The 25047-nt window shown below is 58.7% G+C and overlaps 1 protein-coding gene across 1 annotated transcript in view; it reads left to right on the forward strand.

Annotated features, from left to right (window-relative positions):
• The window catches only part of LOC102449031 (scavenger receptor cysteine-rich domain-containing protein DMBT1-like), an 87139-nt gene that overhangs the window by 56300 nt on the left and 5792 nt on the right, over positions 1–25047 (forward strand). The window contains exons 22-23 of the mRNA XM_089770392.1: positions 144–173; positions 23853–24161. Coding sequence (XP_089626518.1) covers positions 144–173; positions 23853–24161 — 339 coding nt within the window. The remainder of the gene's footprint in view (positions 1–143; positions 174–23852; positions 24162–25047) is intronic.

A 25047-nucleotide genomic window follows, 5' to 3' on the forward strand; every position in this document is an offset into this window, starting at 1 on the left:
CCCCTGTCACTGCCATGTCTGGCCCCAAGTGCTCTGAATTCTGCCCCACCTGGTGCCACCTTCCTGCAGGTGCCGTGGGGCTGGGAAGCTTTGGGATGTGAGGGCCCCTCTCTGCTCCTGATGGTTTCCTCTTCTCTCCCCAGCTGCCAGCGTGGAAGTCTCTGCCCCCTCAGGTACGTACGTCTGGCCCCTTGGCCCCTGCCCTTTGCCAGAGCCCAGGCCAGGATCCCACCCCGGTGTCACGGCAGGGCCTGAACAGAAGTGACCACGACCCGCTTTGTATAGTCAGGTGTCCGAGCGCAGCTCCCAGCAGGCAATGGGAGCGAGGCGGCTGCCTGGGTTCAAGCACAGAACCAGAGCAAAGTGGAGCGTGGCTCTAGGAGCGCCCGGCGGGGGGACTCCTCGCCGTGGGGCCGTTCCCCTGGGAAGGTGACATCAGCTTGTTCCTCCAGCCCCAGCCGCTCTGGTTTGTCCTTGTGCTGCCGGCCCAGCCTGCACTGGGAGCTGCCAGACCCCCTGCGCTGGATCCAGGGAAGAGACCCCCAGCTGTTTGCCCACCCCCAGCAACACGGAGGGGCGCCAGCTTCCTACTTGTACAAACACCCTCGCTCCCCCTGTGGCCTTTCCTTGCCCCGCCCCTCTCTGATGCCCCACCCCCGCTATCCTGGCCCCTCCCTCCGTCTCTAGCTCTTCCCAACCTCCCTCATGTGGCTCTGCTCCAGCACAGGGAGGGCGTGGGGGGCAGAGGGAGGGGCCATTGCCTCCCCTACCTTTAGCTGACTTTCCCAGCTCCTATTGGCCGGACACTGGGGCAGTGCAGGGAGCTTTCCCCTCCCTGTGCAGACGTCACAGCAAGGAGCAGCCTGCTCTGTGAAGTGGCTGCAGCTGCTCTGCAGTAAGAGTGCTGGCGAGGGGGCCGTGGGCTGGATCAGGCACCGTGGCAGCCAGATCTGGTCCACGAGCCGCCGCTTGTCCACCCTGGTTTAAAGTGAGTGTGTGTGTGTGTGTGTGTGTGGGGGGGGGGGGGCTTTCTATTCCCTGTGTTCAAAAGGCTCACTGTGTGACCAGTAGGGTTACCAGGTAGACTCTGCCAAAAAAACAGACATACTTGAGCGAGGGAAGGGTACCGGGGGGCGGGAAGCAGAGCTGATGGGGAAGGTTTGGGGGCCAGCCAGGAGGAAGGAAGGGGACGGGAGGGGGGGATGGGAAACAGAGCTAGGGGGGTCAGGGGCCACGGGGCTGGCCGGGAGGAAGGGTGGGGCCAGGAAGCAGAGCTGGGGGGGGTCGAGGGCTGTGGCGCTGGAAGAGAGGAGGGGAGAGGTGGGAGGGGGGGCGGGAAGCAGACCTGGCAGGGGTGGGGTGCAACCACTATCTGCAGCCGAAGTCCAAGGGGCCACGCCCCGGGCAGGCACTCCCTTTAGTTGCGAGCAGAAGACGGGCCGGGGGCGGGGCTGGGCGTTCCAGTCCCCGCCCCACCCGGCTTTTGCACGTGACCACAGGCTCCCAGTGCCAATTGCGCCCCCACCTCCCAGTCACTCCCCCGCCCCCGCCAGGCTTAGGTCCGGCACCCAGCCGGAAATTCAAACAATACCGGACATTGCACTTGTCCGGTATTTTCTGAATTTTTCTACCAGACAGACGGTGCAAATACCGTACTGTCCGGTACAAAACCGGACACCTGGCAACCCTGGTGACCAGGAGTAAGCTGAGTCCTGTCTCTGTGTCTCCATTTCCCTTCTGTAAAGCAGGGGCACTGGTTATGATCCATTTCCAGGGCCTCAGTTAAGGGCCTCTGGCCCTGCAGCCTCTGGGCCCTTCCCTGCAGCCCGGAGCGGGCATCCCAGCAGCTGTTTGCTTTGCAGATGTGAGGCTGGTGGGGGGCCCCCACAGCTGCGCCGGGCGAGTGGAGGTGCTTGTGGCCGGGCGCTGGGGCACCGTGTGTGACGACGGCTGGGACGAGAAGGACGTGGCCGTGGTGTGCAGGCAGCTGGGCTGCGGGCAGGCTGTGGAGTCCCTGAGTAGCGGCGTGTTCGGCCCAGGGTCTGAGTCACAGCCTGTCCTGCTGACGGACGTGCAGTGCCAGGGGACGGAGGCGGCGCTGGGGAACTGCACATATGAGGATCCAGGGGGCAATTGCGACCACAAGGAGCACGTGGGGGCTCGTTGCCATGGTGAGCCCAGATGCAGGGGAGGATTTCTGGGGTCCCAGGTTGGGGGCTGAGCTCTGACTCACTGGCCTTGCTGGGTCAGCGCTGCACAGTCGGCCCTTGTGGCAGGGAGGGACCCGGCAGGTCCTGGGCTTGGGACAAGCAGGGCCTGGGCGCCGCTTTCTGGACACGGCCACTGTCCACCATAGGCGTGTGCAGCACATTTCATTAGGGTGTGCACCCAGGGAATTTTTTTTTTTAATTTTTTTTAAAGGTGAACATTTATTGAATACTCCATCATAAAGGACTTTATTTTTATTCATCAAACAAACTAAAGAAACTAAAACTTAACTAAACTTATTTTTTTTAATTAACTAAACTTTACTTAAAAGAGCATATCATGCAATTAAATTAAAATGCAAAGCCACTTGTTTTTTAGACATTAGGGTGTGCCTGGGCACACTGGGCACACTCCCTGTGCACGCCTATGGTGTCCACACAACCCCCCCACCACTCTCACCCTCCAGCAGGGCTGGAAGCCAGGTCTCCTGGGATCTGTTCCTGGCTCTGAGAGCGGAGTGGGGCTGAGTGGGTTGGGGGCTGGGAGCCAGGTCCTAGCACCCTTCAGTGCTTTGTCTGGCCTTAACTGCCAGCCCCAGTGCACAGCCCCGCCTACTGGACGGTCTACAGACCACGAGGCTGTATATATTTTTGTTAGTCTCTAATGCAGTGGTCCCACGTGGCGCCCGCCGGGACATTTATATGTGCCCGCTTAGTGACCAGGTCCGGCCTGAGCTATTCTTGCGCTGCATGCGCAGTTCCGCCCCTGGGTGTGCGGCACATGCACGGCCCCGCCCCCGCCCGGCTTCTATCCCAAATGACTGGAAGATTGCTAATGTGACACCAGGTTTTTTTATAAGGGTCTAGAGGTGACTTCAGTACTGGGCCAACTGGTTGAAACGATAGTAAAGAACAGCATGTGCAGACATAGGTCAGCATAATTTGTTGAGGAAGAGTCCACAGGGTTTCTGTAAAGGGAATTCATACCTCACTAATCTATTGAATTCTTTTAGGGGGTCAACAAGCCCCCCCACTGAGGATCTAGATTTCCAGAAAGCCTTTGTCAAGGGCCCTCACCAAAGGCTCCTAAGCAAAGTCAGCTGCCATGGGATTCGAGGGAAGGTCCCTGAAGGATTGTGACGGACCGGGCCGTGTCTGGGCACAGCTTAGGGCGTCCGCTCAGGGCGAATTGCTCAAATCCGGGGCCCTTTACAGTCCCCCTGACTGGCAACCTCTCCAAACAGGCCACAAACCAGTCCCACAGAGCGCTTCAGCAGCCTGCCTGAAGCCTCCCGAGCAAAACCCCTCCGACACCCCAGCAATATCCATGCCCCAGATGGCCCCGGGCCTATACACAGGTGGGGGGTCCTAGCACCCAATCCCACCTACCCCGAACAAGTTCTGTCCGGTTCCAAGAAACCAGCCACAGATCCCTGGTCAATTTACCCTCTGGACCTTACCACAAATCACGCTGGGCCAATCCTTTAGAATCTATATCTAAAGGTTTATTATTACAAGAAAGAAAAGCCTGAGAGTAAGGTTATTAAAGTACAGTACGTTACATGCACCGAATCTCCCAGTCCTCGATGCAGGCTCTAGCAGGGATGTTACAGCTGCTGGTTAAAAGTCCTTATTGCACATCCTACGATCAGGATGGGTTCCCAGGTCTTCCGGGCTCTTCAATCCCTGCAGTGCTGCCTCTGGGATGAAGTGCTGAGCTGAGAACAAAATGGCCTCGACCACATGGCCTCTTTTATTCCCTTCCTGACCTCTTCTTGTATGCAGCCAGTCACCTGGTCAGAGGCCAATCTCTATGTTTCCTGCTGGCTGCCCTCAGGTGACAAATCCCATTCTTTGGGTGTGTCCATAGCCTATTGAGAGTCATTGTTCCACAGGGCTTTGCTACTCAGCCTGTCTATAGCCATGCTTAACCACATTCACAGAAATATTCAGCTTCCACACAGATTACAGATACCTACCTACACACACAGACATTATATACTCACATAAATATTGTACATAAGATTAACAAACAATAAGCTCCCATTCAATACCCCACATGGCTCCCCCCATACCAATTTCTGGGGCCAACATCCCCACCTAGGGGTGCAGCAGCGATCTGGCTGCTTCCCTCCAATTCAGCAACATGACAAGGATTGATTACTGGCTCAAGATAGGAAAGAGGAAACAAAGGACAGGGTTAAATCTTCAGTTTTCAGAATGGAGAGAGGTCACTAGTGCTGTCTGCCTGGGGCTTGTTCTGGGACCAGTCCTATTCCATATATTCATAAAATGATTTGGAAAAAGGGATAAACAGTGAGGTGGCAAAATTGCAGATGATACACAAGTACTCAGGGTAGTTAAGTCCCAGGCAGACTGTCACTGGGTGACCGGGCAACAAAATGGCAAGTGAAATTTAACGCTGATAAATGTACAGTATTGCAGATTGGAAAACGTAATCCCGACTAGACATATAAAATGATGGGGTCTAAATTAGCTAGGTGGAAATGGAGATGGGAGACAGATGTGTTGAGTGTCTCTGGGTTAGGCTAAAAGGGGTAAAAAACAAAGGTGATGTCATGCGAGGGGTCTACTACAGGCCATCTACCCAGGTGGATGAGGCTTTTTTTAAACAACTAACAAAATCATCCAAAGCGCAGGATTTGGTGGTGATGGGGGACTTCAACTATCCAGACATATGTTGGGAAACTCACAGCAGGGCTCAGACTATCCAATAAGTTCTTGGGCCTTTTGTCTGACCCGGTATGGCCGTTATGTTCTTTTGTTGAGAGTAAGGCCTAGTGGTGAGAGCAGGAGTCTGGGAGCCAGGTCCTGGGTCTACCCTCGCTCTGTATGTTTTGGTCACTTCCTGCTCGTCATTTCTGTCTCTCCACCTGCTTTTCCCTGCAGAGGTGCCAAAGGTGCCGGTCCGGCTGGTGGGCAGCAACGGCACGCGCTGCAGTGGGCAGGTGGAGATTTTCCACCAGGGCCGCTGGGGCGCCGTGTGTGGGCTGGGTTGGGACCTGACAGATGCCAAGGTGCTTTGCCGGGAGCTGGGCTGCGGGAGCCCGCGGTACATCACCCAAAGCTGCCGCAAGTTCAGTCGGAGCTCGGAGCCCATCCTGCTGGGCCTGCTGGACTGCACCGGGAACGAGACCTCGCTGACCCAATGCCAATTTCAGGACTGGGCAGAAAAGCCCTGCCCTTACCACCGGGACACCGGAGTCAAGTGCCAAGGTGAGAAAGCAGAACTGGTGCCAGGCCCTCACCCCCTTTCCGCCTGGTGCCTCCCAGCCCGGAGGTTGGGGGGCCCTTGTAGGGATATTTGTTTACCAAGACTCTGTGTGTGTGTGATTTGTTGCCCAAGACGTGTGTGTGTGTGTGTGTGTTCCCTCCTCTGTAAGGCATCCAACCACCCACAAAGAACACCTCAGCTGCCAATCTGGCTACAGACCAGCCCCAGTCTATACAGAGGAGAAGTTATAAAAACCAATCTCACCAAATCCAAATAGGTTCTCCGAGTTCTCTGTGGTCATGAAGCCTTGTGGCTCCCATTGGTTGTTGTTCGCTGTTTGCAGCCAAGGGGAGCTGGCACATGCTGCTTCCCGCAGCTCCCCTTGGTAGCAAACAAAACAGCAAACTGGAGCCAATAGGAGCCATAAGGCTCCGTGGCTACGGAGCCTGCAAGTAACCCTGGAGCGGCCAGTGAGCAGCTTTCTCAGCGTGGCTTTGTGGGTCGCTTTAGAAACTCTGCGATAGGTGGTTGACGCCTGCTCCTGTCTCCCAGACAGACAGGCTGCGTTTAGACTGGCAAGTTTTTCCGCAAAAGCATGTGCTTTTGCGGAAAAACTTGCCAGCTGTCTACACTGGCCGCTTGAATTTCCGCAAGAACACTGACGATCTCATGTAAGATTGTCAGTGTTCTTGCAGAAATACTATGCTGCTCCCGTTTGGGCAAAAGCTCTCTTGTGCAAATGCTTTTGCGCAAGAGGGCCAGTGTAGACAACGTAGTATTGTTTTGCGCAAAAAAGCCCCGATGGCGAAAATGGCGATCAGGGCTTTCTTGCGCAAAACCGCGTCTAGATTGGCACGGACGCTTTTCTGCAAAAAGGGCTCTGTTCTGAAAATGCTTTTAACGGAACACTTTTCCGTTAAAAGCATTTCCGGAAAATCATGCCAGTCTAGACGTAGCCACAATGTTTAAGATATAAGTGCAGAGCCCATTCCCATAACTCTACATACAACCCCCCCATGCATGTGAGCAGCACAGACAGACTCAGCTAAGCAGGAGCTGTCATTGGACCCCTCACGTGGCCCAGAATGTGGGGAAACACACACCAGGTGGCGCAACAATGATCTGCATGTTCCGACTGAAATCCAATAACGTGACAGTCCCCGGTGCCTCGTGGGTATCCTGGGCGTTGCACATCCCCTGCCTCCCTGCCCAAAGGAGCGGCATGCGCCGTGGTCCCTGCTGAGCTTGGCGACAGCTGCCCCCGCTGGCTGGGCTCAGCTAGCAAAGCCATCTGTGTGTGGGGGGGAGGAGGGGTCAAGTCCCCTCCACCAGCCAGGTCATGCCTCCCCAGGATGCACTGGGGCACTTCCCCAGCTAACGCCCCCCTTCCTTGCAGAGCCCTTTGCGCTGCGGCTGGTGGACGGCCCAGGGAGGTGCGCCGGGCGGCTGGAGGTGCAGTATGACGGGGAGTGGGGCACCGTGTGTGACGACCACTGGTCCAATTCCAGCGCCAGCGTGGTGTGCCGGGAGCTGGGCTGTGGCCCTGCTGAGCCAGTGGCCCCAAAGCTGAAGGACCGGCCCCGCTTTGGCAAGGCTACGGGGAGAATCTGGCTGGATGACGTCCGCTGCAAAGGCACCGAGAAGACCCTGCAGAACTGTGCCCACCGCGTCTGGGGCTACCATGACTGCACCCACCATGAGGACATCAGCGTGGTCTGCCAGGTACACGGCCATGCGCAGATAGAGAGAGCTCCTCTCTGGGAGAGGAGTGGGGTCCAGGGTGTTAGAAGGGAGGGGGCTGGGAGCCAGGACTCCTGGGATCTGTCCCAGCCCTGGGAGGGGAGTGGAAGCAGGAGACAAAACAGGGGACGTGGGAGCCAGGAGTCCTAGGACCAGGCAGGGCCTAGCTCTAGGCACTAGCTATGTGGGTGGCGGGGTTCAGGGAAGTGCCCAGGTGGGTGAAGGGTCGGGAGCTCCCTGCATCCCTGCCCAGGCCTGCAGGCAGGGCTCCCTAACCGCCCGTGCTCTCTTCATCCTGCAGGAGAGCTGAGCCATCCACAGCTCCTCCGCGGCCTCCCACGGCTCCCCTGCCGTCTGAGCTTCCAACTTCCCGGCCCTGCCTGCCCAGCCTGGGATGAACACAGGGACCCAGAGCATTCCTCTGCCCCCCATGAGACACATTCTGTGGGCTCTGAGCCCCGGTCCCCGGGGAATGCAGCACGAAGTTGGCACACACCGGGGCGGGTGTCTCATTAGCAGTGGGGCAGCCCACCCACCATCAGAACAGGAGTTTCCAGGTCCCTCATTCCAACCCCAGCCAAGGAGGGGCCGTCCCTGATGGATCCCACCATTGCTGGGGTGGGGCTGCACCTCTTCCCCACGGTGCAAGATGGCCCCTCCCCGCAGGTGTCTGTGCTACATGGCCAGGCTGGAGCCCTGGGGGAGACCCTCATGTCACAGCCATCTCGACTGCGCAGATGCAAATAAAGAGCTGAATCTGCTGGAGGACTTGTGTCTCCCTGCGGCTGCCGAGTGCTCGGTAGGTTCCCAACCCACAAAACCGAACACCCTGGCCCTGCCCACCCTTTCTCTGAGGCCCCGCCCCCATTGCTCATTTTCCCCTGGCTGGCTCAAGGGGCTGGGATGCGGGAGGGGATGAAGCTCTGGGACGGGTCTGGGTACAGGCAGGAGCTGTGGGCTGGGACCAAGGAGTCCTAGGAGGCGGATCAGGGCAGGAACAGGGCGGCGCTTACTTCACTTGACTCCTGGAAGCAGCAGCATGTCCCCCTCCAGCTGCTAAGTGGAGGCATGGACACACAGCTCTGTGCACTGCCCCATCCGCAGGCACCGCCCCCACTGCTCCCATTGGCCACGGTTCCTAGCCAATGGGAGCTGCAGAGCGGTATGGGACGGGGTCAGTGTGCGGAGCTGTCACATAAAAGTCATATGTGGGTCCTGCAGCTTAGCAGGCCTGGGATGGAAGTTTCCATCCCTGCTGTACCCACCTGAACATAGCCTGGGACCCTGCAAGCCCGAACAGCAGCTGGGCGTTATCCGCTTTAAGCCATGCCTGGAGCTGGGACACTACTGAGCAGTAACAAGTTTGACCTCGGTCTCAGCTCATAGGAGCGATAAGAACGGCGCTGAGCCAGGTTCGTGCCCACCCGGTAAACAATTGGAGTGTAACTAGTGCGGGGAGTTTCCTGTCTGGTGAGTCTCTCCAGGGACCTAAACCTCGAGGAGTGCCCTGCCTCCCCCTAGCTGGAGCCACGCCCACTGCGGCCCGTGCGAGGTGACCGGAACCGGACTCCCTGCAGACCTGAACGGGCGGAAGCATTTCCAAGTGCCTGTTACTCTCCTGTGCATTGCTTTGCCTCTGCTGATTGGGGTATTACTTTGCAGTAGCTGGGTAACCATGTGGCAGTCTTAAGCCTGTAATAGCAGTGACACAGTGAGATCAATAAAAGCAACTCTCTGTCCCTAACCGACTCTGTCTTGAAGCGAATCCACAGCCCTGTTGGGCCCTGCCCCTGTGACGTGACAGGACCCCTTGGCTGCCCCGATGTGTAGGAGCTGGAAGGGGGCACGTGGCTGCTCCTGGGGGACGTGTGGAGCCGGGGCAGGTAGGATCCTGTCTCAGCCCCTCTGTGCTGCTGGGCTTTTAACACCCAGCACCCAGCCAGGCCTCGCCTCAGCAGGGGCCATTCCTGAGAGCTGTGGGCGGCTGCCTCCAGAACTCATGCCGAGACAGCGAGCGGGAGTCCCGGCCTTGGCCAGTAGCTGGAAACGGTCTGCCTGGCAGCACACACCGGCCTCTGCATCCCGGGGCTGGGCATAGAACCCAGGATCTTGCTCCCAGTGCCTTGCTCTAGCCACTAGACCTCACTCCCCTCCCAGACACCTGTTCTCAGGAGCTGCCCCTGTTTGCTCATGTAGATGGGGCTGCCCTTGGAGCTCACTCTGCTCCGACAGCCGTTGCGTGCTGACTGGGAGGCACGGCTGGAAATGGGGCCCATGCCCAGGCAGCTGGTATGAAGCCTCTGAACACCCGTGTACCAGCATGGGGAGGCTCAATGGGAGTCAGCCTCCCTTTACACAGACGCCCTTAAAACACCGGCGAGACTCCATTTCCCTTTGCCAAGGCCACACGGCCTCTTTCCCAAGGTACCATGTTACCGACGTGTCTGCTCGCTCTGGTCTTTGCGACAGCTCCCTGGGCCTGACACGGGCTCCCTGGCCTGGAAGTGCCAAGAACACCTCTGGGGCCTTTCGAGAACTTCCACGTGGCACCAGCTACCTTCCCGCCATCTGGGGCAGCGCCTGGTTGCAGCAGGAGGTTTCATACCACAGAGGGGGGTTCTGCAGGGTCCCGTCTCAGCACCTGCAGAGCTCTTGGGAGAACACACACATCCTGCGCTTCTAGGCCCTTAGGACTTGCCTCAGAGGCTCACAGCGACTCTCAGCCTAGCCTCTCTCCCTTTCTGGGGGCAGGCGGCCTGCTGGGCCACCTTCCCCATAGGCCAGTCCATGCATTTGTCTCCATCTTCCCTCTCGGGCAGGGGGGTGTCTCTGTAGTGGTGCAGGGAATGTTGTGTGGTTCCAGCCCAGAGATCCCAATGGCAGCAGCAACAGGTAGTTTTTCCTCCACTACCAGAGCTGTAGCCCTGCCCTGCATCAGTTCCCATACAGCCCCTCCCAGCACCTTTCTCCTGGCACCCGACCATGCTTGTCCTCCTAGCCCCTCACCCTCCCAGAAGGGGAGTCTTTGAAACTAATCCCAGTGGGTCCTTCACAGGCGGCAGGTGTTCTGATTAGCCTGCTTCATTGCTTCTAGCAAGCTCTTAATTGGCTCCAGGTGACCAGGCTTACTTGATTCCAGCACATTCCTGGTTGCTCTGGAGAAACGCTGCCTTGGGCATTGAGCACAGAAATCTCTTTATCCCGTGGCCAGTGGACTTGCTTCCACCAGACTCCTGCAGCCAACCGGTCTGGGGCTGTCACACTCGTTGTTGGTTAATGTACCAGTCTGCTCCGAGGTCTCCTCTGCTGTCAGACCTCAGTCTGGGGCAGTTCCTCAGATGTGCCGTCTTAACGAAACTCTTGGCTGTGGTATCTCCCCAATAACCCCTCCAGCAAAGACTGATGCAAACAATTAATCTAACTTCCCCTCGATGGCCGTGCCTTCCTCGAGTGCTCCTTTAGCAACTCGATGGTCCGATTCCCTCCGAATATCAGTAAGAATCAGGCTTCTGCAGCCTTTTGATGCTTTAGATCAGGGGTCTACAACCTATGGCTCTGGAACCAAATGTGGCTCTTTTGTCATTCCCAACATACACACAACTTTTACAATTAAAATGAAAAATTAATTCACAAATTTAAAAATGCGCAGTTACTCATGTCGCTTGCATGAACCTGGATTCGACCAGTGGTGATGTAAATGTCAAAGAAATGTGCAAAAAGATGCAGCAGAAGCAGCAGCAGCAGCAGCAGCAGCAGAAGTCCCATTAAATAAAGTCTGTGAGCGCAATGTTTCATTTATCCTCTTGTAACCCTTCTGCCGGGTAGGCCTGGCAGTAACCAGGGCTGGGTTCAATATCTTGGTGTCAATCTCACAAAGAACCGGCTCGAGCCCCCACCCAGTGATCTGGGAAATTCACACATCCCTGGGCGCCTCTGAGAGGCAATGCTTCCCCACTCGCAAGCACTGAGTCTGAGTGTAGGAAAGAAACATTTAATGAAACAGAGAGAGAATTCATACGGCATTAACTTGGGGTTCATAACCCAAACATGAGCCAAGCCCCCACCCCAGCCAAAAATCACCCGAAGTCCACAGAGTCCGACATCCCAAAAGTCTCTGTCCCTGGTCTGTGCCACCCAGAGTCCCAAAGTTCACCCGCAGGGTTCCACCTCCCAACCTGGGTAGAAATGGGAGGATAGATGGGGGCACCTTATACGAAACTCCACCACGCTCCACCAGCTGTCTCATCCCAGCCCTCTGGACGCTCCACTGGGCACCTGTCGCCGCTCCTTGTCTGCTGCTGCCACTGGTCACCGCTCCTCGCCTGCCGCCGCTCCACACCACACCGCCGCCGGTCGCCGCTCCTCGCCTGCCGCCGCTCCACACCACACCGCCGCCGGTCGCCGCTCCTCGCCTGCCGCCGCTCCACACCACACCGCCGCCGGTCGCCGCTCCTCGCCTGCCGCCGCTCCACACCACACCGCCGCCTGCCGCCGCTCCTCGCCTGCCGCCGCTCCGCACCACACCGCCGCCGGTCGCCGCTCCTTGCCTGCCGCCGCTCCACACCACACCGCCGCTGGTCGCTGCTCCTCGCCTGCCGCCGCTCCACACCACACCGCCGCCGGTCGCCGCTCCTCGCCTGCCGCCGCTCCACACCACACCGCCGCTGGTCGCTGCTCCTCGCCTGCCGCTGCTCCACACCACACGGCCGCCGCTCCTGGCTGCAATAGGTCTAGCTCTCAGCCAAACCAGTGATTTCAGCTCTTTAGTCACCAGCTGGGCTGCCAAATGAATCCAGCTTTCACTGGACTAGCAAACAAAAAGATTCCTCAGGGAGTCTGCTTTAGGTTTGTCCTTAAAACAAAGGGGAAAAGGTGCAGGCTGGGTCAGTCTTATAGCTCATACCTGGTAGGTGTGAAGCAGGTTGACAAGTCCTTTAACCCTTTCCCCCAGCTCTGTTCACTCAACTCTGGAAGGGGGGAGGCTTGTTCTTCCGAGACCTCTTGCCATGATGGTGTCTCTCCTGCAAGCACTGGTGGCATGTTTTACAGTTCCCACATTTCGGGGTAGCATGATTAGTTACCCCCACAACAGTCCCAAATTATGTACAAGTCTCCACATTCCATTCCAACACTGACCCTCCATCAGCCCTGGCTGAATGGGATTTCCATAGCCACACCTTGGATTCTCTCCTGAGCAGTATTTACATGTCAACAGTTAACAGTTAATTACCTTGCAGAGCTAAACAACTGTAGTGGGCACTCCCACCCCTCCTTTCAGCTGGCTGATAGCAAGCAGCAGTTCAGCCCCTGCTTACATCCTTATTAATCATCATGTCAATGATCAATAATATTAAGTTGGATATTTTCAGATCTGCGAATGGGCGTTCTTATCTGGCTCTTTGCTGACCACTGGTTCTGAATTCTGAGGTAGGCTGGCTCTTTGGTTTGAAAAGGCTGCTGAGTCCTGCTTTAGAAATGCCGGCTCATCCCCACCCTGCCCCAGGAGGGTCTGATGTCACCCAGAACCACACGTTCAAGATTCAACGTCTTGTGAAACTGTGCACAAGTGACAGGGAACGGAGTTTTCACAGCAGAGCAGTGAGCACCTTGCCAGTGTGGAGACAGTTACAGCGCCGGGGGCGGGTTTACAGCGCAGTCATGTGCCAGTGTTGACTTGGCATTGGCATTTCGGCAATTGTGAAAGCTCCCTGCTTGGCTCGTGCTGCCCCTGCAGGCCCAGGCACACCCCCGCACAACAACACAGCCATGAGTCAGTGCCCTTTCCAAGGCTGAAGTTCTGAGCTGAACTTCCCTAGAACTGAAGAGGCAGCTAAAACAAAGGTGAAGGCCGGCTCTGCCTGGTTTTGCTCATGGGTAGAGCCCGGCGCGGATCCACAATTTTGTACTCGGAGCCACAGCTGTAGTTGCAAAAAAGAGCCACAGGGATCCACATCTCTAGCTGGCCCTGGGTTCGCACAGACGGGCGCAGCGGGTGGAACTGAACGGCGGTTCCCTGGATGGGCCACTAAATTGCTGACAGCGTGTGCTCTCGGAGGGATTTCACTGGGGCTTTGGTGTTCCCTCTAATTCTTTCCATCCAGGTGCAGAATAAATGTTATTATGTGCATGGATCCATGTGCAGATGTGCACCACAGGAATAACACATACTGTCAGCTGTGGGGGCTCTGCCTATTAGCTGAGTGGCATTTGACTGTCCTCTGGGTGGTTGCCCAAACTCAGCTTACAGGGAACACTGCTGCAACTCTCACCTTCTCCCTGGAGCTGTGAGCCTTCCACAGAACTCACTGTGCATGTCAATAATTCACCCGTCACACCCAGTCACCTGTCCCCCATGCACCCTATTGCCAAGGGGAACAGCCCAACAGCAAAGCCACCTGCAGCGAGAGGCGCCTCCGAGGCAGAGGTGGGAACGGTGTCAGCTTCCCGGGAAGCTCCCAGAGTCTGGCCTGTCATGTCAAGACAAGAGACCCTGCCTCAAGCACCCACCCAGCAACGTGGGAAAATGTCCACTGGGTGCCTCTCCGAGGCAGTTCTTCCCTCTCACAAGCACTGAGTCTGAGGCAGAACGAGTCTCCTTAATACCAAGCACCTGGCATTAATCTGAGCTGGCAGCACAAGCTGTATCCTACACATAAAAGCAGGAGCAAGACACCCACAGTGGGCCGTGTCCAGCTTTGGGGTCTTGAGTCCCACAGCAAGTTCTTGTAGGGGGTGCCCGTCCTTACCGCCCCGCTCACTGCTACGGCGCTGGCCAGCACAGACCGAGGGGGTCACAGGTACAGCTGTGTGAATTGTCCTCCCGTTGTGCACACGTGCGTGTGCAAACACCGTCACCATTCTTATTCCGCTCTCCGAGCTCCGAGGGCCACCTGCTCTCAGCTTCTGCCAGCCAGTCTCGGTGATTTGAGCTCAGAGGTGTCCAGCTCTGGGCAGGGAGGACAGAGACACCTGCTTCCCCCCCCCCCCCTCAGCTTCCAGCACTGACTCCTCATTGCATGAGGAGTAGCAGTTAATTCGAGGGAAGGGTTTTGGATTGGACTACCGCGTCTACACGCAGCAAGTTAAATTGGGCGACCGGCATTTTAAAATGGCGACCGGCTGCGAATATGCTAATCAAGCATGGGATATTTAAATTATTCATTAGCAACTTCGGTATGCTTCATTTGCCTCCCTAGTCCGAACTAGGGGGCCAATGTAGACATACCCTCGGGCAGGGAACCCACCGTCTCCCAGTTCCTAGAGCTCAAGGAACCCCGACCTGCTCCCGGTTCCTAGGGGCCTGTGGAAAAGTCACCTGCCCTCCCCCTGGTCCTGGGGCTCAGGGAGGAACCTGGGGGATTTGCAGGGGATTTTCACCAGTGAAAGAGCCTGAAAGTGGTACCTAGATCGGAACACACCCCTAAGTCACAGCTCACCCCAGGGAGCCATGGACCCGCGGCTCTGCCTCTGGCTGGGTATGTCTACACTACCCTCCTAATTCGAACTAGGAGGGTAATGTAGGAATACCGCACTTGCAAATGAAGCCCAGGATTTGAATTTCCCGGGCTTCATTTGCATGAAGCCGGCCGGCGCCATTTTTAAATGCCGGCAGTTCGAACCCCGTGCCGCGCGGCTACACGCGGCACGGAGTAGCTAGTTTGGATTAGGCTTCCTAATCCGCACTAGCTGTACTCCTCATGGAATGAGGAGTAAAGCTAGTTTGGACTAGGAAGCCTAATCCGAACTAGCTACTCCATGCCGCGTGTAGACGCGCGGCACGGGGTTCGAACTGCCGGCATTTAAAAATGGTGCCGGCCGGCTTCATGCAAATGAAGCCGGAAATTCAAATCCCGGGCTTCATTTGCAAGTGCGGTATGCCTACATTACCCTCCTAGTTCGAATTAGGAGGGTAGTGCAGACATACCCGCTCTGCTTTGGTGACAATGTCACTGGGTGCGTAAAGCGCCCGCCAGCCGGGTGTTTCCCTGGTGGGAGCACATAGAGCTCACCTGTTCTCGCCCTGGGCTGAGCCCTGCCCTGCTGAGTCCCCTGCACAGGGAGGGTATGTCTACACTACGAAGTTAGTTCGAACTAACGGACGTTAGTTCGAACTAACTTTAATAGGTGCTACACTAGCGCTCCGCTAGTTCGAATTTGAATCGAACTAGCGGAGCGCTTAGTTCGAACTAGGTAAACCTCATTTTACGAGGACTAACGCCTAGTTCGAACTAGCTAGTTCGAACTAAGGGCTGTGTAGCCCTTTAGTTCGAACTAGTGGGAGGCTAGCCCTCCCCAGGTTTCCCTGGTGGCCACTCTGGCCAACACCAGGGAAACTCTATGCCCCCCTCCCGGCCCCGGACCCCTTAAAGGGGCACGGGCTGCTACAGTGCCCGTGCCAGGTGCAAGCCTGCCAGCACCCAGCTAGCAGACCCTGCACCTGGCACGGCACAGAGCCACCCACCCGATGCCCCCCAGCCCACCCCCTCTTGCCGGGACCAGGCTGGCGGCTCCCGGGAGCTTGCCCTGGACCGCAAGAGGCGGGCACCCACCTGGGCTAGTGCGGACATCGTGGACCTCGTCCACGATCTCCGCACTAGGCACAGGAAAGTGGCCGTCTAGGGCAGGAGAGCTGCCAGCCTGGCCACCCAGGACCAGGTGTGCATGAAAATCAAGGGGGTCCACTGAGACCCCCGACCCTGAGCCCTGAGCTTACAATGGCCGTACTGGGTCAGACCAAAGGTCCATCTAGCCCAGTAGCCTGTCTGCCAACAGCGGCCAACCCTAGGGACCCTGGAGGGGATGGACCGAAGACAATGACCAAGCCATTTGTCTCGTGCCATCCCTCTCCAGCCTTCCACAAACTTTGGGCAGGGACACCACTCCTACCCTCTGGCTAATAGGACTCCATGGACCCAACCTCCATGACTTGATCTCCCTTCCCTTTAAACTCTGTTCTAGTTGTAGCCTTCACAGCCTCCTGCAGCAAGGAGTTCCACAGGTTAACTATTTGCTTTGTGAAGAACAACAACTTTCTCTTACTAGTTTGAAGCCTGCTACCCATTCCTTTCCTTTGGTGTCCTCTAGTCCTTCTTTATGGGAACTCAGGAAGAACTTTTCTGAATGCACCCTCTCCACCCAACCCCTGCTTTTAGAGACCTCTATCCTGTCCCCCCTCCATCTCCTCTTTTCTAAGCTGAACAGTCCCAGTCTCTGTAGCCTTTCTTCATCTGGGACCTGTTCCCAACCCCTGATCATGTTAGTTGCCCTCCCCTCTCCCAGCCTTTCTCTTCCCCTCTCCCACCTCCTTTTCCCAGTCTCCCCCAGTTTTTTTTCAATAAAGACAGAGTCAATGTTGGAAGAAACGTTATCTTTATTTTGTACATCAATAAGAAGGGGGGCTAAGGAAGGGTAAGTGGAAGGAGGTGAGGGAGGAATGGGGTACGAGCCCCCGATGGGGAGGACTGGGCTGGCTCTGCGGGCTTCTGGGGGTGGAAGCTCTCCTGCAGCCCCCCAATTACTCCCTCTCCCCAGATGGCAGCCTGCGGCAAGTGCAGCCGGGCTGATGGCCGAGTGGTGTGATGTGCCCAGTGTGGGCACTCAGGGCACTCCAAGCCAGAACTTCTTTGCAAGCAGGGCACCCCTTAGAACTGTGTGTCCGGGGTGGGGGTCGGGACCCTTTAAGCGCAGCCCTCGGCTAGCCTGAGACAGCATCTCCATGCTCTAAGTCCTCCTTTTATGCCCTGCCGGCACTGCTTCCGGCCATCCTTAAGCCCTGTTCAGAGTCCACTCAATGTGGACTTGCTAGTTCGAACTAGCAAAACGCTAGTTCGAACTAGTTTTTAGTTCTAGATGCGTTAGTTCGAACTAGCTTAGTTCGAATTAACTAATTCGAACTAAGTTAGTTCGAACTAGCGCTGTAGTGTAGACGTACCCGGAGTGTGGATCCGTCTGTGCTGGTAGGGTCCGATGGGGCTGGTCTGTGCACAAGGGTTAGGAGCAGGTGTAACATGCCAGGTGGTCGGGGCACCGCTGAGAGGGTCACATCAGGGAGAATTCTTATAGCCAGGGTTACTTACAGCCCTAGACTGGGGCCCTTCTCTATAAGGTGCCAAGCCAGCCACACACAAACCACTTCAGCTGCCAGTTTGGCCAGTAGGAAGTCACACACGCAATCCCCTTAGACACTCCAGCTTCACCCATGCCACAGCCGGCACCGCTCCTTACACAAAGGAGGGGTTATCAGACCGATCTCACTGACTCCGAACAGGTTCTCCTGTTCCCAAGGGCCAGCCCCAGTCCCGGCTCAATTTGTACCTCAGCTCTTACCCAAAAGTGGACACTGGGCCAGGCCTTTAGCATCTGAAATCTAAGGGTGTATTAATAAAAGGAAAGACAAGGTGGAGAATGAGATTGTTAAAGCGATCACATTACATGCGCCAGTCACCAAGTTCCTGATGAAGGCCTATGGAGTGTGTGTGTGGGGGGAGGGCATGTGATGGTTTCTTAAAAATCAAAAAGGGGGCGTGATGCTGAAAAGTTTGGGAACGCTGATCTACATTTGTTAGTCTTTAAAGTACTATCCCTGCAGAACAGCACAGGACATCAGGAATCATACACAGCGCAACAAAGCAATCAGTGAGTGCACAACTGGAGTGACACTGTGGCTACAAAAGTGGGCAGAGTCCCCGCTGCGTCACACGCCCATGGACACTCTCCAGGCTGGGCAGCACCGGACAGTGCGGATGTGAATGACAGAGCTGGGGAGTGTAACCAGTTCCCCCGAAGGTGGGGGGACGGGACAGTGAGTGGTGTATGCAAATGAGTGGGGACCGGTAGGGACAGGTGCAGCTGGCACTGGGGTGAGTCAGGGTGTCTCCCCTCCAACTACCAGCACTGACCCCACAACAGGGGCATGACTGTGACTGCCCAGGAGTCGTGTGCTCTACCGGCATGCGGCCGATCTCCAGGGCAAACCCCCCATCTCTCCCCAGTGACGCGGGGAGCGCTGGGTGTTCAATGCTCACGCTACTGAGTGGAAACGGGGCGAGGGGCACTGGGAAGAGCTGGAGGGGAAGGGACAGATGGGGAGCCAGGATTCCGGTCCAGACCCATCCTTGTCTTGATCCCCATTCTGCATGAGCCAGTGACCAAGCTTCTGTCCTCGTCTCTGGGAAGGGAGTAGGAACTGGTGTTTAAAGGTGGCTTAGGGGTGGGCAGGGATCTGTCCCTGACTCTGGGTAGAGAGTGGGGTCTAGTGGTTAGAGTGGAGGGACGTTATATTCCTTGCTCTATTCAAAGTTTACTGTGTGATTAGGAGTAAGTTAAGTCCTGTCTCTGTGCCTCAGTTTCCCTTCTGCACAGCAGGGACTCTGATTCTGTGCCCCTCTGTGGGGCTCAGCGACCAGTGGGAGATGGAGGCAGATGCAGGCGAAGGGCCCAGGGTCACGGGGGAAGCCCATTCTGCTCTGTTCTGCACTTGCTGGCGATGCCTCGCGCTGGGCTGGGCCTTCAGCCCCCGCAGCCCGGAGCAGGCGTCCCAACAGCTGTTTGCTTTGCCAGATGTGAGGCTGGTGGAGGGCCCCCACAGCTGCGCCGGGAGAGTGGAGGTGCTTGTGGCCGGGCGCTGGGGCACCGTGTGTGACGACGACTGGGACGAGAAGGACGTGGCCGTGGTGTGCAGGCAGCTGGGCTGTGGCCAGGCTGTGGGAGCCGTGAGTAGCGGCGTGTTCGGCCGAGGGCCCAAGTCACAGCCTGTCCTGCTGATGGACGTGCAGTGCCAGGGGAAGGTGGCGCTGAGGACCTGCTCCTACAAGCTGTGACGGAGCGTTGGGGGTCCCCCGTCTCCTGCACCCCGAAATGGCACAAACAGACTCCACCAGCCAGTAGAATTGAGGGTGGTTTATTGCTCCTCCAGGATACAGCATAGCACAGATGTGATCTGGTTACAGGAACTGGGGCTAAGAGGCCTCAGTTCCCCCTTTGAGATGGGGGGATCCCAGCCCCCTCCCCAGTTCCTTCTTCCCTGCTTTCCAGCCAGGAACTAACTAACTCTCCTCCAGCCCTGCCCCCCAGCCAGGGCAGCATCCACCTTCCTTTGTTCCTCTCCATGGGGGGTGGCTGGTCAGACTGGTTTGGAGCCCCCTTTGCATAATGACCAGACAGCAGAGGTCGCCACAGGCCTAGCAAGGCACCCCCACTACGTCACACAAGCATGCGGAGAACCTTCACAAGCTGCGGCATCCACCTTGACCCAGTTCCTACAGCTCAAGCCACTCCAACATGTCCCCTGCCCTCACCAGGCCGTGGGGCTCAGGGTGGAATCTGGGGGCTTGAGGGTCCCTTTCGCCAGTGCAGAGCCTGCCACAGCCATACCTGGATTGCCTGTTAACAGTCACCCAAGCAGCACAGGGGAAGTGCGCAGGGCTCCCTGGCAGCTCGCCCCGGGGAGCCATGGACTGCGGCTCTACCTCTGCCTCTGCTTTGGGGAGGTGCCCCTGTCTGCATAAGGCGCCCGCCAGCTGGCTGCATCCCCAGCTGGGGCACACAGAGCGCTCCTGTTCCCCCTTGGGCCTGTGGCTGAGCCCTGCCCCGTGCCCCCACACAGGGAGAGGGGCTCAGTCTGAGCTGGCGGGGCAAGGCCTTGATGGGGCTGCTCGGTGCACCAGGGTTAGGAGCAGGGTGGAGCAGCCGATGGGCAGCCGGCCTGGGGCCCAGCACCGGTCACTGCCGTGTCTGGGCCCAGCTGCCATGGACTCTGCTCCTCCCGGCACCAGCATCCTGCAGGTGCTGTGGGGCTCGCTCCCAATGGTTTTGCCTGCTGGCCCAAGCACTGGCCTGGGAGTGTCTGTCTCCTTGGTACCTGCCCTTTGCCAGAGCCCAGGCCTGGATCCCACCCTCTGGCAGCACAGCATGGCCTGAGGAGAGGTGACCACAGCCGTGCTTTGGAGAGGTGGCTGCCCTAGGGCAGGTCCCAGCAGGCAACTGGAGCGAGGCAGCTGCCTGGGTTCAAGCACAGAACTAGATCAAAGAAGCATGGCGCTAGGCTATTCCTGCGGGGGACTCCTCGCCGTGGGGCTGTTCCCCTGGGAAAGTGACATCAGCTTCTTCCTCCAGCCCCAGCCGCTCTGGTTTGTCTTTGTGCTGCTGGTTCCATCCTGCGCTGGGATTTGCCTGGCACGGAGGAAGCTCGTTCTGCCCTGTTCTGCACTCGCTGACGATGCCTCGCGCTGGGCTGGGCATTCAGCTCCCGCAGCCCGGAGTAGGCGTCCCAGCTGCTGTTTGCTTTGCCAGATGTCAGGCTGGTGGGGGGCCCCCACGGCTGCGCCGGGCGAGTGGAGGTGCTTGTGGCTGGGCGCTGGGGCACCGTGTGTGACGACGGCTGGGACGAGAAGGACGTGGCCGTGGTGTGCAGGCAGCTGGGCTGCGGGCAGGCTGTGGGAGCTGTGAGTAGCAGCGTGTTCGGCCCGGGCCCCGAGTCACAGCCTGTCCTGATGATGGACGTGCAGTGCCAGGGGACGGAGGCGGCGCTGGGGACCTGCACCTACAAGCATGCGGAGAACCTCTGTGAGCACTTCGACGACGTGGGGCTCGCTGGCCTGGAGAGCCCTGGATCAGGGCAGGGACGGGTGGACGCCTGGGATACCGGGGGGGGCTGGGCTCTGACTGAGCAGCCTTGCTGGGTGAGCGCTGCACGGTCTGCCCTGGCAGCAGGGAGGGACCCGGCAGGTCCTGGGCTTGGGACAAGCAGGGCCTGGGCGCCACTTCCTGGACACGGTCAGTGTCCACACAACCCCCCCGTGACTGACACCCCCCCGCAGGGCCGGGAGCCAGGGTTGCCAGGTGTCCGGTTTTGAACGGACAGTCCGGGATTCGAGCTTTCTGTCTGGGAAACAAATCGAGAAAATACCGGACATAGAAATGTCTGCTGTTTTCTAATTAAGTATGTTTTATTATTATCATGAGTATCAGTACGTAGGGTACTGCCTGGCTGGTAGACACGCTCACACTGTGTGTGTCCACCAGCCAGGCCGTATGGAACTACGCAGTGGAGAGGGCAGGGGTGGGGGGCAGGGCCGGGATGGAATCCCCAAGGCCGGACTCGCCCATGTGCTCTGCCGGGACCGTGCATGGGACGAGCAGCACCCCGGGATCTGTGTGAGCCCAGGCCAGCCCTGCTCCCTGCCAGCTGGTTCCCCTCCCTGCTTCCCCCGACCCCCTCCCGCCCAGCCCCGTTCCCCTCCTGGCCGGTCTCCCCCTCACCGTCTGAGATCAAGAGTGTCCAGTATTTTTTTTAAACCATCTGGTAACCCTACCAGGAACCAGGACTCTCGGGTCCATCCCTGCTCTGGGAGGTGTCACCGACACATGCTAGGGCAGGGCACCCACCTTGTACCAGTTCCCAGACCTGTTCCCAGTTCCTAGGGGCCTGTGGGAAAGGCACCTGCTCTCACCCTGGCCCTGGGGCTCAGGGCAGAATCTGGGGGCTTGCGGGGCCTTTTCGTCAGTTCAGAGCCTGACTCAGCCATACCCGGATCCCCTGTGTATTAGCAGCCACCCAAAGAGACTGCAGACACTCAGTGCACAGCGCTCCCGGCTGCTTCCCACAGGGCAGGTGAAATTTCCTGCTGGCTGGCCAGGATTGGGTCATGTGGGGCCCTGGCTTTCTGCCGGGTGTCAGGGGTTGGCCAGAGCCGAACGCCACGCATGCTGCGTGGGGGGAGGGGAGAGGGTACTTGCACCTCCCCTGCGGGGGACTCAGCTCTCTGCCACCCTGTGTCAGGCGGGGGCTTGTCTCGGTGTCTCTGCCACCCAGGCTGTGAGCCCAGGCTGCTTAGTCCAGAGAGTCTGGGCCCCCGGCCCAGGGTGCAGGAGGCAGGCCAGGTGCTGTGCAGGGTTCGGACTTTGGCTTGTCCTCGCTGGCCGTGGCTGGACTCCACTCCCGCCCCTCTGGGCTCCCCAACCGCTCCAGCCTCCCGCTCTGCCACCCCAGGCCCAGCACCACAGCCTGGCCCACCCTGTCCAGAGCAGAGTCCCTCCTTGGGCCCAGCCTGCTGGCTCTGGGGCCAGAAGGAGCCAAACCTCCCCGTGGGGGAGGCAGGGACTGACATCTGCAGGGTCACTGGCAGGCAGCGCTCTAGACCGCAGAGCTGTGCCCTGCCCCGGGACGTGCTGAGCCAGCGCGAGGTGCCGGGAAGTGCCCTTGTGACCAGCCCTCGGGCCGGCTCCTCCCTCGCTGGCCGGCAGAGCCCTGAGCAGGCCATAAAAGGGGCTGCCCTGGTGGGAGGGTGAGAGGCTCTTGGCACTGGATCGTGGCAGGAAGGAGCAGTTCAACGGGGCAGCCATGGACCTTCTGGGCCTCTGGCTCTGCTTCGGTGAGGGCCAACTAGGGGCGGTGCCAATGGGGTCCTCTGTGCACCAGGGTTCGGAGCGGGGTGGGGCAGCTGATGGGCTGCCGGCCTGGGACACCCCTAGTCTCCTGGGTCCCAGCACTTGTCACTGCCGTGTCTGGCCCCAACTGCTCTGGAATCTGCCCCTTCCAGCGCCACCTTCCCGCAGGTGTCGTGGGGCTGGGAAGCTTTGGGGTGCGAGGGCCCCTCTCTGCTCCTGACGGTTTCCTCTTCTCTCCCCAGCTGCCGGCGTGGGAGTCTCTGCCCTCTCAGGTACGTACGTCTGGCCCCTCGGCCCCTGCCCTTTGCTAGAGCCCAGGCCAGGATCCCACCCTGGTGTCACGGCAGGGCCTGAGCAGAGGTGACCACCACGTGCTTTGCAAAAACAGCTGCCCTAGGGCAGGTCCCAGCAGGCAGTGGGAGCGAGGCGGCTGCCTGGGTTCAAGCACAGAACCAGAGCAAAGTGGAGTGTGGCTCTAGGAGCGCCCGGCGGGGGGACTCCTCGCCGTGGGGCCGTTCCCCTGGGAAGGTGACATCAGCTTGTTCCTCCAGCCCCAGCCGCTCTGGTTTGTCCTTCTGCTGCCGGCCCAGCCTGCACTGGGAGCTGCCAGGCCCCCTGCGCTGGATCCAGGGGAGCAGACTCTCAGCTGTTTGCCCACCCCCAGCAACACGGAGGGGCGCCAGCTTTCCACTTGCACAAACACCCTCTCTCCTCCTCTGGCCCTTCCCACCCTAGTCCTTGCCCTGCCCCTCTCTGATGCCCCACCCCCGCTGTACTGGCCCCTCTCTCTGTCTCACCCTCCCTCACGTGGCTCCGTTTTAGCACAGGAAGGGTGTGTGTGTGGGGGTGGGGGGGGAGAGGCAGGAGGCTTCATTGGTTTCCTGCCTTCAGCAAAATTTCCCAGCTCCAATTGGCCGGACACTGGGGACAGCGCAGGCAGTGGCTGCAGCTTCTCTGCAGTAAGAGTGCTGGCGAGGGGGCCGTGGGCTGGATCTGGCACCGTGGCGGCTGGATTTGGTCCACGAACCGCCTCTTGCCCACCCTGGGTTAAAGTGAGAGTGTGTGGGGGGCGGAGGGGGTTTCTATTCCCTGTGTGCACAAGGCTCACTGTGTGACTGGGGTAAGCTGAGTCCTGTCTCTGTGCCTCGGTTTCCCTTCTGTAAAGCAGGGGCACTGGTTATGACCCATTTCCAGGGACTCAGTTACCGGCCTCTGGCCCTGCAGCCTCTGGGCCCTTCCCCGCAGCCGGGAGCAGGCGTCCCAGCAGCTGTTTGCTTTGCCAGATGTCAGGCTGGTGGGGGGCCCCCACAGCTGCGCCGGGCGAGTGGAGGTGCTTGTGGCCGGGCGCTGGGGCACCGTGTGTGACGACGACTGGGACGAGAAGGACGTGGCCGTGGTGTGCAGGCAGCTGGGCTGCGGGCAGGCTGTGGAGTCCCTGAGTAGCGGTGTGTTTGGCCCGGGCCCCGAGTCACAGCCTGTCCTGCTGACGGACGTGCGCTGCCAGGGGACGGAGGCGGCGCTGGGGACCTGCACATATACGGATTCAGGGATCGTCTGTGAGCACAAGGAGGATGCGGGGGCTCGTTGCCAGGGTGAGCCTCTATGGAGGGGAGGGTTTCTGTGGTTCCAGATTGGGGGCTGAGTTCCGACTCACTGGCCTTGCTGGGTCAGCGCTGCCCGGTCGGCCCTTGTGGCAGGGAGGGACCCGGCAGGTCCTGGGCTTGGGACAAGCAGGGCCTGGGCGCCGCTTTCTGGACATGGTCAGTGTCCACACAACCCCCCCCGTGACTGACACCCCCCAGCAGGGCCGGGAGCCAGGGCTCCTGGGTCTGTTCCTGGCTCTGGGAGAGGAGTGGGGCTGAGTGGGTTGGGGCTGGGAGCCAGGTCTCCTTGGGGTCTATTCTGGCTCTGGGTGGGTGTCACTACACAGACTCGGGCACCTGTCTTGCCCCAGGTGCTAGGGCTGAGGGCAGTTGATTTTAACCCCCCCCCCCCCCGATCAGTTCCTAGGGTCCGGTGGGAAAGACACCTGCCCTCACCCATCCCCAGGGCTCAGGGTCAACTCGGGGTGTGTGGGGCCTTTTCGCCAGTGAAAACCCCGACACGGTGACACCTGATCTGCTGCATGTTGACAGTCACCAAAGCAACACACACACACACACACACGCCTCCGAAGTGTACAGGGCCCCCTGCAACTGTGCCTTTGCCTTGGTGAGGGTGCCTCAGTGTGTGTCAGGCACCCACCCTGTATCCTCCTGGGGGGGCTCATAGAACTCGCCTGTTCTCCCCCCCAGGCTGTGCTGAGCCCAGCCCTGCTGTGTCCCCCTGTACAGGGAGAGAGGCTCAGTCTGTCCTTGTGGGACTGTGCCCTGATGGGGCTGCTCTGTGCACCAGGGTTAGGAGCTGGGGCCAGCCTGGGCCTCCCCCGTTCTCCTAAGTCCTAGCACCCCTCAGTGCTGTGTCTGGCCTTAAGTGCCA

Source organism: Pelodiscus sinensis, chromosome 18 (genome assembly GCF_052426305.1).
Source record: "Pelodiscus sinensis isolate ZL-2025 chromosome 18, ASM5242630v1, whole genome shotgun sequence".
Lineage (NCBI taxonomy): Eukaryota > Metazoa > Chordata > Testudines > Trionychidae > Pelodiscus > Pelodiscus sinensis.